General features: G+C 44.3%; 1 protein-coding gene across 1 annotated transcript; it reads right to left on the reverse strand.

Moving 5' to 3' along the window:
* Positions 1–7526: 7526 nt before the first annotated feature.
* On the reverse strand, positions 7527–16843 carry LOC127326288 (DNA-directed RNA polymerases IV and V subunit 2). The gene is made up of 8 exons (XM_051353144.2): positions 16653–16843; positions 14465–15109; positions 13745–13954; positions 12049–12920; positions 11185–11476; positions 9873–10796; positions 8528–8799; positions 7527–8333 (listed from the first exon to the last, which is right to left on the reverse strand). Exons 2-8 carry the CDS (start codon positions 15083–15085, stop codon positions 7832–7834), a joined length of 3693 nt encoding a protein of 1230 aa, XP_051209104.1. The 5' UTR covers positions 15086–15109; positions 16653–16843; the 3' UTR covers positions 7527–7831.
* Positions 16844–17439: the final 596 nt, after the last annotated feature.

The raw sequence follows: 17439 nt of genomic DNA on the forward strand, positions 1-17439 counted from the left end.
CAGAAATTAGAGGTTAAAAATAAATCCAACAAAGGAAAGGTTTATTGTTCATAGAGGCTCACATGCGGGATCCATGAGCCAGCAGTGTCTCAACGTTAACCATACGGCAGGGGATCGAAAGAAAAAGGCAAGTAGCCAGAAATTAGGGATCCAAAATAAATCCAAGAAAGAAAAGGTTTATCGTTTAGAGAGGCTAACATGTGGGACCCATGAGCCAGCAGCGTCCTCATCGTTAACCCAACGGCAGGGGATCAAAATAAAAAGGCAAATAGCCAGAAATTAGGGGTCAACAAGTAAATCAACAAAAGGAAATGTTTACTATTCATAGAGGCTGACATATGGGACCCATGAGGCAGCAACGTCCTCAACGTTAACCAGATGGCTTGGGATCGAAAGAAAAATGCATGTAGTCAGAAATTAGGGGTTAAAAATAAATCCAAGAAATGAAAGGTTTATCGTTCAGAGATGCTGAGCATCCTCGAAGTTTCAAAGGCAGCACGAGATTAAAATAAAAATCCAACAAAGGAAATGTTTATTGTTCACATAGGCTGACATGTGGGATCCATGAGCCAACAATGTACTCAACGTTAACCATGCAGCAGAGGATCGAAAGAAAAAAAGTCAAGTAGCCAGAAATTAGGGGTCAAAAATAAATCCAAGAAAAGAACATTTTATTGTAGATAGAGGATGACATATGGGTATCATTTTGCAGGAGCGGTCTCAACATTTTCAAGGCGACAAGGAATCGAAAGAAAAAACTCAAGTAGCCAAAAAAATAGGGGGTCAAAAAATCCAAGAAAAGAAACATTTATCGTTGAGACAGGATGATATGCGGGACCCATGAGCTAGCGTAAATGACTCAATCGGAGAACGTGAACGAGAGGCGCGATAAAAAAAACATCGCTAGAGGCGCTGCCATATGGGCCCTACAACCCTGGGCAGTGCGGATTTGCGTTGACTTGGCTGTCGCACCGGAGAATTCATCATGCACCACGTCCCGGGCCACCATGTACGACTTTTTCACGATTCCGTAGTGCTAGATTGTCTCAAAAACGAGAAAAAAAGTTTTAAGATGCACCACGAAGAGAGCAAAAATTATCGGGAATGGTGCATCAACAACCATGGCCTGACTTGAAATCTGTCGGTCATGTCAAATCTTCTTGTAGTGTGACCATCTTAAATCCATTATTTGTTGTTTGACTTGGTCAACCTTGTAACTCCTCATTTTTCATCACAATCTCTTTAGGTACATCAAGATTTTTTCATTCGATAGCATGATATAAGTCTTGGTCAACCATAGCTCAACTTATGCATACATTATGTGGCACTGACTTAGAGCCATATATTCAATTATTTTCTTGAAAACAAAACCCCAAGACCACATGGTGTTCAAGCATTCTCTAATCTCTATGGGTGATTTCTTCATATAAAACTCAAGAAAAATATTATTTTATGTGGATTGTTATTAATTACCAAAACCACTCATGAGGACTCCATGCACTTTCACCAATCTTCTCGGAGAGTGATGCTGGAAACTTGTATAACTATGCATACCTTTCTGGTTGATCACATATCGAGAGCTGCAATAAACGTGCAATCCAAAATAAATCCACACCGCAATATACTTCTTCAATAGTCTGCTGAACATGAGACGCTTCGCCAACTCCCAATTCCTAGTTGAACGACAAACGGCGCTCGGGTTTTCAGTAGAAAATATGCTCTATATCGAAACATATCGGGTGTACAGAAATTTCGATGAATGTTTGCACGGTTTTGTAGAGATCTACCATTGTCTAAAATGGAGTCAAACCATCATTTGGGTGCAACCCTAAGGATATATAGGAGGGGGCGAGCAGAAAAAAATCCTAAGACTCTGGCTCAAACTTGGACTAATAAAATATGGTGCAAACTTTAAGGCGTGTATGACCTCCTCGTTGGTCGTCCTTAGTGCAACTCGTACTCCTCGGTTGTAATTGAAACCTTAGACTTGCATAGCACTTAGACTGCTCATACTGGGGAGTAACTTAGACTAGTAATATATGTTATGTAACATATGTTATGTTACTAGTCTAAGTTACTACTTTCATAGTGGGTAGTAATTTAGATGTGGTTTCATGCAACGTGTCATTAATTATGTTGTAGACTCATATTGCTTTGAGTTGGTAACATAGCTAGTTACCACCTCACTTTTTATTTATTTATTGTCATGTCATGTCACAAAAATACCTTAAGATGTATGATGTTACCACCTATGTTACCCCACTATGAGCAGTCTTATAACGGCATGTACTAGCGTAAAATCTTCCCTTTGATTCCCATTTCTTCTGGAGCGTTAGAGTACCTCTCATCCCTCGTGGGTGATGGATTGATGCCCAAATTTTTTTTTTTTTGAACAAGGAAAGGGCCCGGAGGCCCCAGAGCTGCTTATATTATAAAACGAGAGAACAGTGGCGGGTACAATTTACATGAAGCCCCTCTGGCATCTATTGCACTAGAGAATCTAATAATTAGAGATAAGGGCTCCAACTTTGCAAACAAGACCCTAGGAAAATAAAGCAAAAAAGCAATCAAATCCCTGGGATCTTCCTCCGCCTTTCGCCAACGATCTCGAGGCGCGGAACGCCGAAATCAGAGAGAAGATGCTCAATGTGCTCTCGAAACCGGCGAAGATCCACAACCGCCGGCCACCTCGACGCCTCCGAGGATGAACCACTTGGGGGCGAAGCTGTGTCGAGCTCCAGCAGCTGGGATCGAAGATGGCCTCCGCCTTGGAGGTTGATGATGGGCCGCCTTTTCGGCCATAGATCACAGCGACAAGATCCATCGCAGTGTATTCCGCACAAAGATAATTGATAGAAGCAGCAACATAGACCAGAGTCAGCCGAACAGCATGAGCAAAATCCCAACCCTCTTCCTCGCCGCCTCGGCCGGCCAAGAGGGAAAAGACCAGCAACACGCCATCAGGGAGACGCCAGGGTGGATGGTGGAGACGCTTATGGAAGACGAAGGGGAGCTCCGCCACGGGAGCAGCACAGACTTGCTTCCCCCACGGAAGCCAAGACGTGAGCTCCATCGACGAACGTCTGGCACCGCGCTAGAGCACCAAGACGAGGAGCCACCAAAGGAAAGGTAGGACGACCTTATTAGAGGAGATGCCGCGCTTCATCTGCCTTACAAAGCCCCACAACAGCCACCGGAGCGGAGCTGCAAGGAAGATGAAGCAGAGGACGCTCAAGATCTGGCCGACAAGATCTCGAATCCTACTCCCATACTCCACGAGGGAAAAAAGTACACAAAAACAAGCCCTAAAACTTGATCCGGCGCTTCCCCATCGCCTACTCCAGCCAGCAACGCCGGCAAGAGCGGCTCCGGATCGGTCCGACGAGGAGAGAGAGAGGACCAGGCGAGAGTTTACGGAAAGAACGAGAAGGGTGGGGGAGACGAGTTGTAACCGGTCTCTCATTGATGCCCAATATGATCCTTGCAAACAAAAAAATGAGCACAACTACTCCATAATAGGCAATGGTGTGGTAAACTCATCACGTCACATGTTCTATTTAAATTATAGCATCTGAGCACTCACTCTTTTATCATTCAAACTCTTACCAGTAGGGGCTCGCGACCATGCGCGCGACGGAGGACCTCCCGCCGCCGCCGCCGCCTTGATCTCCCGCCTCCGTCGAGCTCCGTCGCCGCCGCGGCCGGATCCGGATCCTTCTCGGCGTCCTCTCCCCGCCCATCCCGACATTCGTCGCGTCCGTCGCCGGGTCGCAGCGGACGCCCTGGCCGCCATGTTGCCGGCTCCGCCTGCACAAGCTCGTCGCCGGGATCTCCCTCCACCGGCTGCCCCTTCTCGACCCCGGACATCCCTGCCTGCTGCTGCCCCTCGCCGGTCGTCGCGGCTACCCCCGGCTGGACGGTTTCGGGTGGAGAACTCCGGCGCGCTGGTCTCACCTGCGGACGTCCATGCGCCTGCGGCGCCTTGTCGGCCACTCGGCTCTTCTGCCGGCGCCATCTCCGGCCTGCTGCCGCCGTCGTCGGCATCCCTGCCTCCTGGAGGTTTGCCTTCCGCTGCGCTGGCTAGCGCTGTTCTGGGTGCTGGAGAAGCTGTGAAGATGCTGGAGGCCGCGTCGGCGACGGCCGCGCCAGCAGCTGTCCAACATCTCGACTCGGCTGCTCCTGCTACGCCTACACTCTCCACTGTGCCGGCGCCTGCTCCGTCTTCGCCAGAGCTCTCTGCCACACCGCAACCTGCGTTGTGGGTCTCCTTTGCTGACGACGCCGGGGACAGTGATGTGGGTAGTGATGAAGTGTTGGCCCCACAGACGCCGCCGGATGTCACCAAGAGCTACTGCGGGGCTGATGTACCGTGTTCTGCTGATGGTGATGGCGTGGCAGGAATTGGGACGTTGCCCCTCGCTGCCATGCAGTGGCCTCCATCTTGGGTGTCCGGTGCGGACAACATCGACGAGGACGGCGAAGAGGAGTTAGTCCCCCGGACGCCACCGGCCACCAAGACCTTCGACCTTGCTGATATCATGGAGGTGGATTGTGCTGCGGGCGAGCATGATGGATGGCACGAGGTGTTGCCGCGACGCGGCCCGCGCCGCCCGACTCTGTCAGGCCCGGAAATTGCTCGCCGTCCTGTCCCTGCTTGGCTCAAGGGTAGATGTTGCAGGTGCCTAGCTCCTGGTCACCGCGCTGCGATTTGCTGCAACCCCTTCAGGTGCTCTCGATGCCTTGAGAATGGTCATCGGGCACGTGATTGCCGCAACGCTTGGCGTCCTCTTAGCTTCTTGGAAGGCCATGTTGTGTCGCCGCCCCGCCAGGCGAATGCTCCTCACGGGGCCCAGGTTGAGGTCCCGCTTCCGTCCGTTGTGCATCGTCACCGGTCTTGGGCGTCAGTTGCTGTTGCTCCTGTTAGCTCTTTGGCCTCAGTGGATATGCGATCTGCGTTGGAGGTGCAAGCTGGGTTGATTCAAGAGGCCGTCCGTCCTCTTCACGAGGCTGTTGACTCCTTGCTCGGTTGGATGCTTGCGATTGGGGGCTTTCTGGAGCGGGCGGAAGCTGTGTTGGATAGGCTCTCCCGATCGCCTGCCGATCCTTTGGTTCTGCCTGTTGTTGACAAAGTGGGTGCGACCGGAACGAGCCTTCATGGTTGTTTCTCTCCTCGTGCTAGGGCGAGCTCAGTGATCACGGCTCCGGTCATGAAGATCATGCCTGAGATCCTAGAGTTGTGTGGTGGTGTGCTTACGCCTCCCTCCGTCGAGGAAGTGAGGCCCGGCTCACACGTTTCCTCGGATGTGGCTTCTCCGACGTGTCTTGGCTTTGAGAAATGTGACGTGGCAGATGGTTCCTATTGATGATGGGGTACCTAAGTCTGGATTGTCGGCTTTCGTGCCTGGAGCTATCGTCGCCAGGGAAGTTTGCGATTTTCTCGCCACCTTGGCTACTGCCTACCCTGGATCTGCGGTTGGCTGACGGGTGCCCCCAATGTCGTAGCATGTCCTTGACGGCTCAATATTGGAGTGTCTTGTGTGAGTTGTTTGTTAGTGTTGCGGTGTTGAAGTGTTGGAGTATCTTGTTTGTGGGTGTGTGTGGGTGTGTTCTTTGTGTGGGCTTGGCCCTGTCGTTCTAGATTTTCGTCCGGTTTTCTCCTAAAAACTGGGCACTCTCTTCTTAATTAATAGATGAGGCAAAGCCTTTGCCTCCATTTCAAAAAAAAAAACTTTATAGCATCTCAAACAAGAAATAAGGTAAGAAGAGTTGAATGCGGTGTAATAAAATAGTGATAGACTAGCCGAGTGTAGCATTTTGGAGGCCGATCTATGTGTAACTCTTTATTTTTAAACATTCAAAATTTGTGTTTTAAAGTTTCAAAACAATATTGAAACAAAATTCTGGAGGTCGCCAATAATGTATGCTACAATGGTGTAAAATCTCAATGCAAACTAATTTGCATTCTATGCTACACGAAATTGACAAAATCTGAGAAATTTATAGTCTTGATATATGCCCTATTCACTATAAAATTTGTCAGAATTTGTTATTTATGTGTAGCTTAGAATATGAAATTGTTTGTATTGATATTTTACACCATTGTAGTATACATCATTAGCTATCTGCAGAATTTTGATTCGAATTTTTTGAAACTTTGAAACACGATTCTGATTGTTTACAAATAAAGGGCTACATGTAGCTTGGCTTCCGTTTAAAGTTCTCCTAGCCTAATTATCTTCAGTGCGGATATGCTAAGGAAAAGCTGACAAAATGAATGAACAACTTCATTTCCTAGCATAAAAATTAGGCATGCTTCCATTTACTTACAGAACATTCGCAAAAAAACATATACAGTATAAGACCACAGTGCATGAGATCACCTGATTACCTTAATGGAAGAATAGTGGAAAAAATGGCATGACTTAGCTCTAGAGCAGCAACCGTACCATAGACACACGAATAACAAAGAGATGGAAAGTGTAAATATCGAGACCTAGAATAAAAAGATGAATCAATATATATAGTGTGCCATGGGTTTATACTTTATACTTGTGGCGCATGCATATCTTGGGTATGCAACCTCACCTAAAGCTATTTTTGTAGTAGTGCAACCTCTAACTTTAGGGATCTTACCACAGCGCCGATCGAAGGTGGTCCGAGGTCCCCATCCCCTCCCACTGCCGAAGTGGCAAGCAGAGGAGACGGGGAACCCGGCTGGAGACGGGGCAGATGGCAGCAGCTAGGGTTGAAACTAGACCACCGTTTTTTTCTTCCGCGAAAAAAATACCAAGTTTGTTGTCAAGGTGACAAGGAAATCAAAATGGTACAGACCCTAAATAAAAAAAAAACTCCGTACCAAGTTCTAAGTTGTGGCCGCATTGGTACAGATCCGATAATAAAGTAGGGCAAGAAATGAGAAAGGCAGCGTGGAGTAAATGGATTGAAACGGACCTGGTTGACTGGTTGTTGTTGGTCGCTTTAAGAAGTCCAATGTCAAAGACACGAAGCGGCATGTTCTTTCGGGAGCCGCGAGGCGCGCCGGTTCTCGTGCGTGCTTTCTTCCCGCCAGGAATTTTTTTTCGTGAGATCAGAGCTCATGCTTATTTTTCTTAGGAAACTACACCGGCGGACTTCCTACAGGATTACTAGTTCCTACAGGATACAATCCTATAAATCAAACCATCGGAAAGGAAAATTTGCATAGTGTCATTCCAATCCTGTGAAAATCGTGAGGGAATCCTATGCATCAAAGGAGGCCTAGGACTGGAGGGAATGTTTGAAACGCATAAAGCTTTCAGTGTGAAGAAAAAAAAAACTTTGACAAAAACTCCACATAACTCTTTGGAAAAGACAAAAAAAAACCGTTCTAAAACGGAGCCTACGCAATGAAGGTTTCTGAGTTTCCACTGCATGTACCTTTTTTCGAGCATAACCATTCTCTTCGAGAATACAAACAGCAATCTTCTATGACGCACAAATACGCATAATAGCACTTGTTTTCGAGAGTAAAGCTGGGCATCACAACAGAAGATTAACACCCGGTGCATCGATCATATAATCAACTACAGACTGGTTCAAATATCATCAAATTAGATAGCCGGTACAGGCTTCAGTAATAATAATAATACCCTTGAACTTCAACAACCGTCTTCTGAATGTTCAAGGGGAATAGTGATGCCTCCCTTTCCTTAAATATCTCTAATGCGCTGCGTAAATGTCTCACAGCATATGGTAGGTTCATGCTAACAGTTTAGCAAACACGTTAGAAGACAGGGATAATCAATCGTGACCAAAGAGTTTTGCATCGTCTACGTTTTCCAGAGATGAACTTCTAACTGGCTTCGGTCTCGAACTTGAGGCAGATCCCCATGCTGAACAGCTCCTGGTAGAGCAGCTTCGCGCCATAAGGGACCTTGATCTGCAGTATGTTCTCCACCGACTTGCAGAACCCGCAGTAGGGACCACGGACCGTCTTGCCCCCTTCGACAGGCCTCATGATCACGTTGGCCACCCGCTCGCAACCCTGGCAGATGTGCATCTGTGAGAGGTCACTGAGTGTGAACAGCCGTTCATGGAGGTTGGCCGTGGCACCATGGGCGAGGAGGCAGTCACGCTCCATCTCCCCGAACTTGACACCGCCGAACCGTTTCTTGTCCACCACTGGCTGCCTCGTGAGCGGGTGAACAGGCCCAGTGTTACGGAACTTCACCTTGTCCTCAGACATGTGGGTCAGCCTCTGATAGAAGGTTGGGCCAATGAAGACCAAGGACTGCATCCTTTCGCCATTATGACCATTCAGAACACTCTCTCCTCCCCACCTTGAAAACCCAGCCCTGCAATGCAGTGCAATGAAACAAGCATATAGTGTCAAACAAAGTGCACGAGAAACAGTCTCAAAATACCTAGCATGTGGCTTAGTTATGCTGTAAGTTTGTATCTTATCCTACTTGGCAGATCGCCTTGCGCATGTGTATGTTTACGTCATGGTTACAGCAGAAAATTGAAGAATTCCTCATCACACACTTACTTGTGCAATTGCTCCGTGATCACGTCGACAGATGGAGTGGTAAATGGTGTTGCGTATTTGGTCATCCCACCAAGGGCAATTCCCTTGCCCAACGCAGCCTCAAGCAGCTGACCAGGAGTCTGACGAGTTGGAAAACCGTGTGGATTTATCACGATATCTGGAACTATTCCTTGGCAAGTAAACGGGAAGTTCTCCTGAGAATCCAAGAGACCAACAACTCCTTTCTGGCCATGCATACTGGCGAACTTGTCTCCAACGCAAGGTGAGCGAGCCTGCACCAAGTATCAGGTTTATAAATGACTAGATTTAACAAATGTAATAAGTGGGAAATTTTATGCAGGGTTTTAAGAACATGGAAATAATACTATACTACTCTGTATTACTGTTCGTTTGCAGGTACTAGAACAGACCAGAAATAAGAAAACAAAAAAAAAGCAAGGATTGATGATAAAAATATGGCAGCTGAAACATGGAAATAATACTATACTACTATGTATTACTGTTCGTTCGCAGGTACTAGAACAGACCAGAAATAAGACAACAAAAAAAACAAGGATTGATGATAAAAATATGGCAGCTGAAGTGACCTCAGAGGCTCAGAACTCTAATCTAACTAAACACTGCAGACAATCTATAATCTCCTAATTATAAAACCAAGATCATGCATAAGATGAGAAAATTTAGAATATAATAACCCATTCACACAGTTAGAATGGACGTTTAATCTATATACCATGGGCCAATGCAAATATATGTCATGTATTTTGAATGAATTACCAATCACATCATGTAAAATATATACTTGTGACGTAAACCACCGCAAAACTATTGCCATAAATATTTGATCCATGGATTCTAAAGTTCAACCATGTGAGTACCAAGAATTCGGCAGACACAAATCAAATCATATTTGTGCGCATGGCTATATATCATGTTGAAGTCACATTGTAATGTCCGTATATATCGTTACAATGGATGGAAAGGCACCACAGAGAACAAGAGAAACTGACTGAAGATGGGAACAAGTGAAAGGACAACATACAGTGCATGGCTAGCTATGCTTTAGCTAGACTACGAGGTCCCTAATACGATTACCTCTAGGCCGTAACTAGGAGGCACAAATGTCACTTTTCCAAAAAAAAAAACGCATAATTGATACTGAAATTACATTGTAGCAGTACGACCTACCGAGGAATTTAAGTTTAAACTGCTGGATATGAAGACAACTAACCAGATAAAATATAATGACATGCAGAACTGTCTTGCAGTACTAGTCCCACCCCATGTAAAATATGGATCATGAAATAAAATGCAGAATATTTTTGTAAAAGATTATATAATTTACCTGTCTTAGAGTAACAACTGCAGAGTTCTTCCCATCATCATTAGCTGAAAGAACAACCTTCTCCACCATCCCTTTTTCAGTATGCATAAGCTTCATACTATGATCTTCACCAGATTCCGAGACTTTCCCAATGACAATGTCGCCACTCTGAAGACTTGCTCCAACATATGGTAAGCCATCAATATCCAGACTGTCAACACGTCCTTTCTTGCTTTGGGTTTTTCCAAATTCAACTTTTTCCCTGTGTTTGAGTCGTCTGGTCACCTCTTTGTTTTCTATCTGTGCTTTGTAGCTCTTGAAATGAAATGTCCGGAACATGCCACGCTCTAAAGAAGCCCTATTCAATACCAGGGAGTCTTCTTGGTTAAATCCCTGATGAATACTGACTGAAACTATTGCATTTTGGCCATTGAAAAACTCTGGTCTATTATGGTTTTTCTTACCAAGACAGTCAGACACTACAGTTTTAAACAGGGGTCTCTGTGGATAGTACAATTGATGAAAAAGGGTATCAGCCCTATACTGAGAATTTGTAGAAGAGTAGCCAATAGCCTGTTGTGATAGTTTTTCAGCTTGCATCAAAACCCTCCGAGCAGCATTGTGGTTGGCAAAGGGAATGATACCACAACTCAACCCTAGCACGAAGGAAGGGTCAAGTTCACAATGAGTGTAGTACAAAAGACCCTCTTTTTTGTCCCCAGACAAGAGATCCCTAACTCCACAGGCACATCGGATATCCTCCTCCTCTTCAACACCAATCAGCTCAATTATATTTTGGTCCATCAGTTCCCCAAATGAGTATGATCCACCTTTCGGTTTAGTGATGTTTTTAAGATTCTCAACTATAAGGAGTGGTCTTAGAAGTCTCCCTGCATCAGAAAAGACACGAACTTCTTTGTGTTGCTTGTCCCTTTTGATTTCCACCTGAACAAAGTTAGACATGGAAACAAGAACCATGTTAGTAATGTCTTGTGGCACAAATATGCTTTTAATATTACAGAAAATAAGAAATGGTACATGTGAAAACCATGTTCTCATGCTTGCGGCAAAATATGGCCCAGCATCGACATATCTCAAATATACAATGTCTCAACTAGTATTACCTAAATTTGGTAATTGGTGATAAACTAAAAATCATGCAAATAATGAAAATTGGAAAAAAAAAACCGCGAGAAGTATTTCATTGGCATCAAAGATCAAACGGATCAGGTATAAAAACTAACAAGCACGAGAATGTAAAATAACTAGCAAGCATGCTCAGAGGTGAAAATTGGACTGTTAGGAAGAATCAGGAAATAGACAAACTGCTAACCTGTGGATCGATTTGCTTGCTACGTCTCATATTCCTTAGATGTGTAACAAACTCGCCTGGGTATGCACTCATACCAACCAAATTTCCATTCAAGAAAATCTTGTCTTTACCACCAAGCTCTTGTAAAAGAACTTCATCCAGTTTCTTCATTCCACAAGAGACAAATAAGTCAAGCAAAGACTCCCTCATCACAGAGCTAACCACAGCACTAACAGCCAGATTCTTCACAAAACCACATTTTTCACCATCCGGAGTGGACATGAAACACAGCTTTCCCCAATAGGAGGGATTCCTACAAAAATATTTCCCATGTCAGTTCACAATGGGACGAGAACTTTTTTTTGAGCTGAATGGGACGAGAACTTATCAAGTGATACCACACCTGATTTGATACCATGATACCACTCTTCAAAATTTAAATTTTAAATGTCAAAAAATTCAAAACCAAAATTTTGGGTGTTCACAAGATAAGCGTATGGTGTCGACATACGCTGCAAACTAAATTCAAAATACCCTAAGAGTTATGTTAAAAAAACCCTAAGAGAAACAAAAATGAGAAATTAAACATGAATAGTGTCACATAAAGACAAAAACACAAAATGCCACTATTCACATAGCATTTGTATTTTTTATTTCTCTTGGTGTATTTTAAATTTAACTGTGAAAAATCTAGAGAATGTAAACACACATCATGTCAACAGCCACAATTTTTTTCAAAAATTTTTGACACTTACAATTTAAATTTTGTGAAGTGGTATCATGGTATCATGTGAGCTGTGGTATCACTAGATATTTCCCCACAATGGGACATCTTACAGGGCATATAATATGAAGCATCGCTATGTGTAAGAAAGAACAACTTACGGATATCTAGCATCTCCAGCTCCTCCCCAGTATGAAGATAATTGTCTAGTCTTCCTCAAGTCAGACATCATTTGAAGCGGATTTGCTCTCCTAAGGGTTGCAACAATCCCTGAGCACCTTGCATATAAATATGGATGGCGCCAAGAACCAGTGGAGAAGGCACGGTTCAGACCATTGGTAACAATCGTGGCATCAATATAATGATCGAGAACTTGTAAGTCACCTTCACCACACAAATGTCTCTGCATTATCTTAACCATGCGTCTCTCTGCATGCCTAAGATGTACCCAAAGTTCTCTACGAAGCAGCTGACATGCTAGATCTAGCCTCTTGTTACGGAAATCATCCTTGTTATCACATTTGCGTTGACCAGAGTAGGACATTAGCAGACATTTCATCATGTAACCCAAGAAAAGTGCCTTGCACCTATTGTTGCCCACACCAGGAAACAGATACTTGGCAACATACCCATCAAATGAATCTTCTGGCGGAAACTTTGTTTTTCTGATGAACTCGTCAACAAGTTGGCGGGCTCTATCTCCTCCGCAGAAGCCCTTGCATTGTTCGCGGGATTCTTTAATGGTTGCTGATATTATGTTGACCAAAGAAGAATCACAATCTTGTATGTCAATCATCTCAAAAGCCTCCTTGTCTGATGATACACCTAGTGCAAAAAACATTATCCATATTGGTATAGTCGCACCCAAGAAGGACAGGTTGACCACTTTGCGGAAATCGTCACCCTCTTTAGAATCAACAAGCTTAACATAGATCCTTTCTCGTTTGAGTTGAGACAAGTAACAAGCATCCCAGCCCCGTTGGTTGCTGACCCAAATCCTGGATAAGCATTTCTGTTCTTCAGCAATAAATGCCTACAGAGTTAAAAGCAATAAACTTTTGAGGTTAAAAAACGCTAATTTGGCACAAAGATAACATTTGTACATGACGTAAGAAGAGAAAAACCTTAAAGCCATTCCAGAAAAGGGTTAATCTTAAGAAAGTTGGAAATTGCGAAATTCAGCAACCGAAATATTCTTCAAGATAATTAAACTATAATTCAGTTGTGTGTTATTTGAACAAGTCTGTATTAAATTATTCCAGACAATATCTAAGAAGCGCAATTAATTCTATACTCCTATAAACAAACCAGTTGGTGGTGATGGGTTTGATTCTACCAACCGTTGGGTTTGCTACCAACAACTGAGATGGAGTTCGGATTGCTCACTATCCAGTTAATTCTGTATTGTAAAAACATCCCAACATATACAGAGTTTGCCTAAACAGGCACCTCAGATTAATGAAGTAATTAGTCTTGTAAACATGTAGCATGATTGTTTTAGCCATATCAATGCATGGGACATAAAGTCCAATTTAACTGTGGTCGCAATCTTAAAAGATTTTTCTGAATTCATATACATATGGCAGTAGCAGCCTAGCAGGATGCCTCTCATGCATCATGATTGATGTATAGAGTGGAATCAAGAGCTTCTACTAAATATATGGCATGGCATATCTAAATCAAGATGCTTCCATTCAACTTTAGGAAAAGCAGGGACTTGCAGCTCCTTTAAAAGCTATATAATGTGCAATACAATGTGAAGATACAATGATTTTCGCATAAAATTAGATCAGAACATAATGAACATGATAGATCATGCAAGGCGTAATGAACATGATAGATCATGCAAGGCAATACCTTTTCCGTTCCCTTGATTAGAAAATATCCACCAGAATCATACTGGCACTCAGTTTCCTTAAGTTCATGCAGCCAGCACAATTTTGACTTCACCATGACAGGCAACTTGCCAATGGTGACCCATTTAGTTTCTGGAGGTAATATAACTTTCTTCTGGATATACGGATCCTTTCCGGTTTTCGATTTTTCGCTTGGCCCGAGTGAATAAACCTGATACAGTCAAAACAATAGTTTAATCAGATGGCACAACATATAATAAGATCTCAATGACATAAAATACAATATGATATCTGGACTATGGAGATTAGCTTTAACTCTGTCCACTTTTATTAAGAGATGAAAAAATAGTTATTATTTTACGAAGGCCGTACATGTCAAGATCCAGCTTAGAATTTTGAGAAACAGTATAATCAGTGCATGTAATGCAAACTTACAAGAGCTTTGCAGGCACAGTAAGAGGAACCATAAAAGAGACATGGGTAAAGTGTCCCATGACATCCATAGCAACAAGTAAACATAAGTTTCACAACAAGCTTAAACCCATTAAGTTTTGTAATACTTATAAAGTTTAAAATACAATCGTAGACAGTTGAGATGGATTTTAAATTTTTCTAAGAAGCCATGCATCAATCTATCATTCCTTTCTTGTAATATAGCGCAGTTACATCTACCAAATACAGTTCAGTTCTCCCACGAGCAAGGATTAAGGAGCATCCTTACCTGAACAGTCATTTCTACATTGATTTTAGAAGAATATGTCATGTTCTGGAGGCGAGCATGTACAGGCTTCAGTTTGAGTGTCTGCTCATCGAGATCACTATTATCAGCCCAAAACTCTGGCTTCTCAAGCTTCACTCTGCCAAACTTGATGGTTGCATGTCTCCAGGCACCCATCTTCTTTGAAGGATCATAATCAGGCTCAACAGTAGTTTCCCCTAGAGAATCAAAGAGCTCTTGGAGTCCATGGGAGACAAAATCATTATAGGAGTTTATCTGATGACTGATTAGTCCTCTTTCACTGAAGAATGATCTTGCTGCTTCTTTACAAAACTTCTCCAGGCTTTCAACACTCATGTCAATTGGTACTTGCGCACGTGGGACCGTAGAAGACTTGATTTCCCCTTCATCTTCCACAGGTGGTATTACTTTCAAATCCACATCCATAGGGCACTGCCCTGAATCGGCATCAGAATCAGGAGATGGCTGTTGCCCACCTTTTGCATCCTCTTTTACATGAAACTTCACTTCTACATCGGAACCCAAAACCGTGAAGTCCGTGACATCAAGCTCAGTATCTGGTCCATTTGGTAATGGCTGGTCGTCCGTTTGCGGCTCCTCCATTGGTAAACCACCAGGCAGATGCCCCTGTCAACATAAACATTGGTCTAGTTTTCACAACAGATAGACAAAAGAAACACATATATCAATACTAAAGCCCTTTACTACAATATACAAGATAAGAGAAAACCCATCAACAAATTCATGTTAAATACATACAAATTGTCCAATCAGAGCATGACTTAAAAAATGCATAGCTCCACAAGACATTGGGCACAATAAGAATCACTGAAAGAAGTCCTTAGACCATAACACCATCATCAAAAACGCTACAAGTGCAACACACATCAGAAACAGCCATTTCACCGAAACTGGGCATTTGATCACCACAAGCAAAATAAATCAACCCTTTTGTACCACTGCATATGCCCCCTGACAACCAAAATGTTATTTTAGTTTTCACAACAGAGAGAAGAAAAGAACATATAGCAGTAAAGCCAAAAAAAAAGGCCCTTCTGGCAATACACAAGAGAAGAGGAAACTTATCATCAGATTCCTGGTAAATACATACACCATTCTCCAATCAGAGAAGTGAGCCAATACAAAAGGTGCATACATAGCTCCACAAGACATTGGACACAACAAGAATCACTGAACATTCCTTACACCATCATAGAAAATACTGCAGGTGCAACACACATCAGAAACAGCCGTTTCACCGAAACTAGGCACTTGGTCAGCACAGCAAAATCTACCAAAATGACAACCAGAAAAACATTTTTGTGCCACTGCATCTGCCCCCCTGTCAACAAAAATACTTTCTGGTCTTCAGAACAGAGAGAAGAAAAGAAACATAAATCAGTAAAGCCCATTTCCACAATAAACAGTAGAAGAGGAAACGTATCAGCAGATTCATGGTAAATACATACACAATTCTCCAATCAGAGGAGTGAGCCAGCAGAAAAGGTGCATTGTGCATTGCATCACAAGACACTGGGCACAACAAGAATCACTGCAAAATCAGAAGCAGCCGTTTCACATACACAGGGCACTTGACAAGAACAGCAATCCCAAAGAAACCTTTTTTACCACCGGATCTGCCCCTTCTCCAGTCGGGGTGCGCCACACGTCGCAGCCTAGTAGCGCCAGATGGAGAAATTCAACAACTTGTCGCAAAGCAGGACAAGGATCCCCTACACACCCCGCAAAAAAAAAAAAGAATCCCCTCCACAGTAACAACCCCAGCGCCGTAATCCACGATTAAAGTCGCCAAATCCAGAAATAAAAAACAGGATTGACCGTACTCGGCGCACTACCGGGCTCGCCGGAGGCACAAACCACCACCGGTCCAACCGCCGGTCACCCGTGGCCGCCTCCGCGCGGCGAGGCCACGGGGTCCAAAAACCCTCGCTGCTCGAAAAAGGTGGTCTCTTTTTTTTTGAAGGAGACCAAGAAAACGAAGGATCTCACGCGGAACTACGGGGCGGCCAAGAACAGAGCAGAGCAGAGGACATTGCACCCGCGGCGGAAGGAGAAAACGCCGAGGCCGAAGGCCGTGGCGGCGAGGAACTCGAGACAAAAGGGCGGAAATGGGGGGGTTGGCGCGTCGGCCGAGGGACGGTGGGCATACCTGCGCGCGCGCCGGCGATCACCAACGTCTCCGCCGCCGCCGCCGCCGCCGGCGAGGGGAAACCCTACGAATTCTGGAGGCGAGGCGTCCGAGGGAAGGGAGGAGGGGGAGGGCAAAGGACAAGGACAAGGAGGCGCTTCCTCTGCTTTATGGAGGATCCTGCGTGCAAGGACGATCGGCGCAGTGGGAGTGGAACTGTGCCAGGCAGGGCTTGGGACACTGGAACTGGGGTTTTTGCTCCGTCCGTGCCTTCCTTCTGTCGCTTTGACTGCCGGAGACCGGTCCGACCTGTCATGTTCAGGACTGGCGGAGCCAGCAAGGGTTCATGGCCCTACGATCCCCATCCAATGGACGGGTGCACAGATGGTTTTAAGGCTTGGAAAAAAAACGACTGTCTACACCCAACGAGGCATGGTCAAAGGGAAAGTTAAACCAAGTCTAAGCATCAAGCCAAGGTTAAAAAAATGGACTAGACGAAATAAACAAGTCAAGAATAAAGACTCATTAGTTTGGTGTGCAAGTATGTTAGTCTACAATGAAATTATGCACTACATCAGAATACCCCTCACTGGTTCACCATAGACTAGTGGACCAAATTTTACCATGGTACCCCTCCTACCTACCACTATGAAGGGCATTCATGGTCTTTTAGAAAATGACCATAACTACCCTTCCACTTGGTAGGTGGGAGGGCATTCTTGGTCTTTGAGAAATGATAAATAGCTACCCTTACACTTGGTAGGTGGGAATCATCTTTAGCCTACAGATAAACTCCAATAAGGACTTG

The sequence above is a fragment of the Lolium perenne genome, chromosome 7 (assembly GCF_019359855.2).
Source record: "Lolium perenne isolate Kyuss_39 chromosome 7, Kyuss_2.0, whole genome shotgun sequence".
In the NCBI taxonomy this organism is placed as follows: domain Eukaryota; kingdom Viridiplantae; phylum Streptophyta; class Magnoliopsida; order Poales; family Poaceae; genus Lolium; species Lolium perenne.

Bases quoted from the DNA above. Each gene is read 5' to 3' on its own strand.
- LOC127326288 (XM_051353144.2), bottom strand. From the start codon at position 15,085: ATGGAGGAGCCGCAAACGGACGACCAGCCATTACCAAATGGACCAGAT. The intron at 13,955-14,464 runs GTAAGGATGCTC...TGACTGTATCAG, and splicing joins ATGTAGAAATGACTGTTCAG to GTTTATTCACTCGGGCCAAG. The intron at 11,477-12,048 runs GTAAGTTGTTCT...ATATTTTTGTAG, and splicing joins GCTGGAGATGCTAGATATCC to GAATCCCTCCTATTGGGGAA.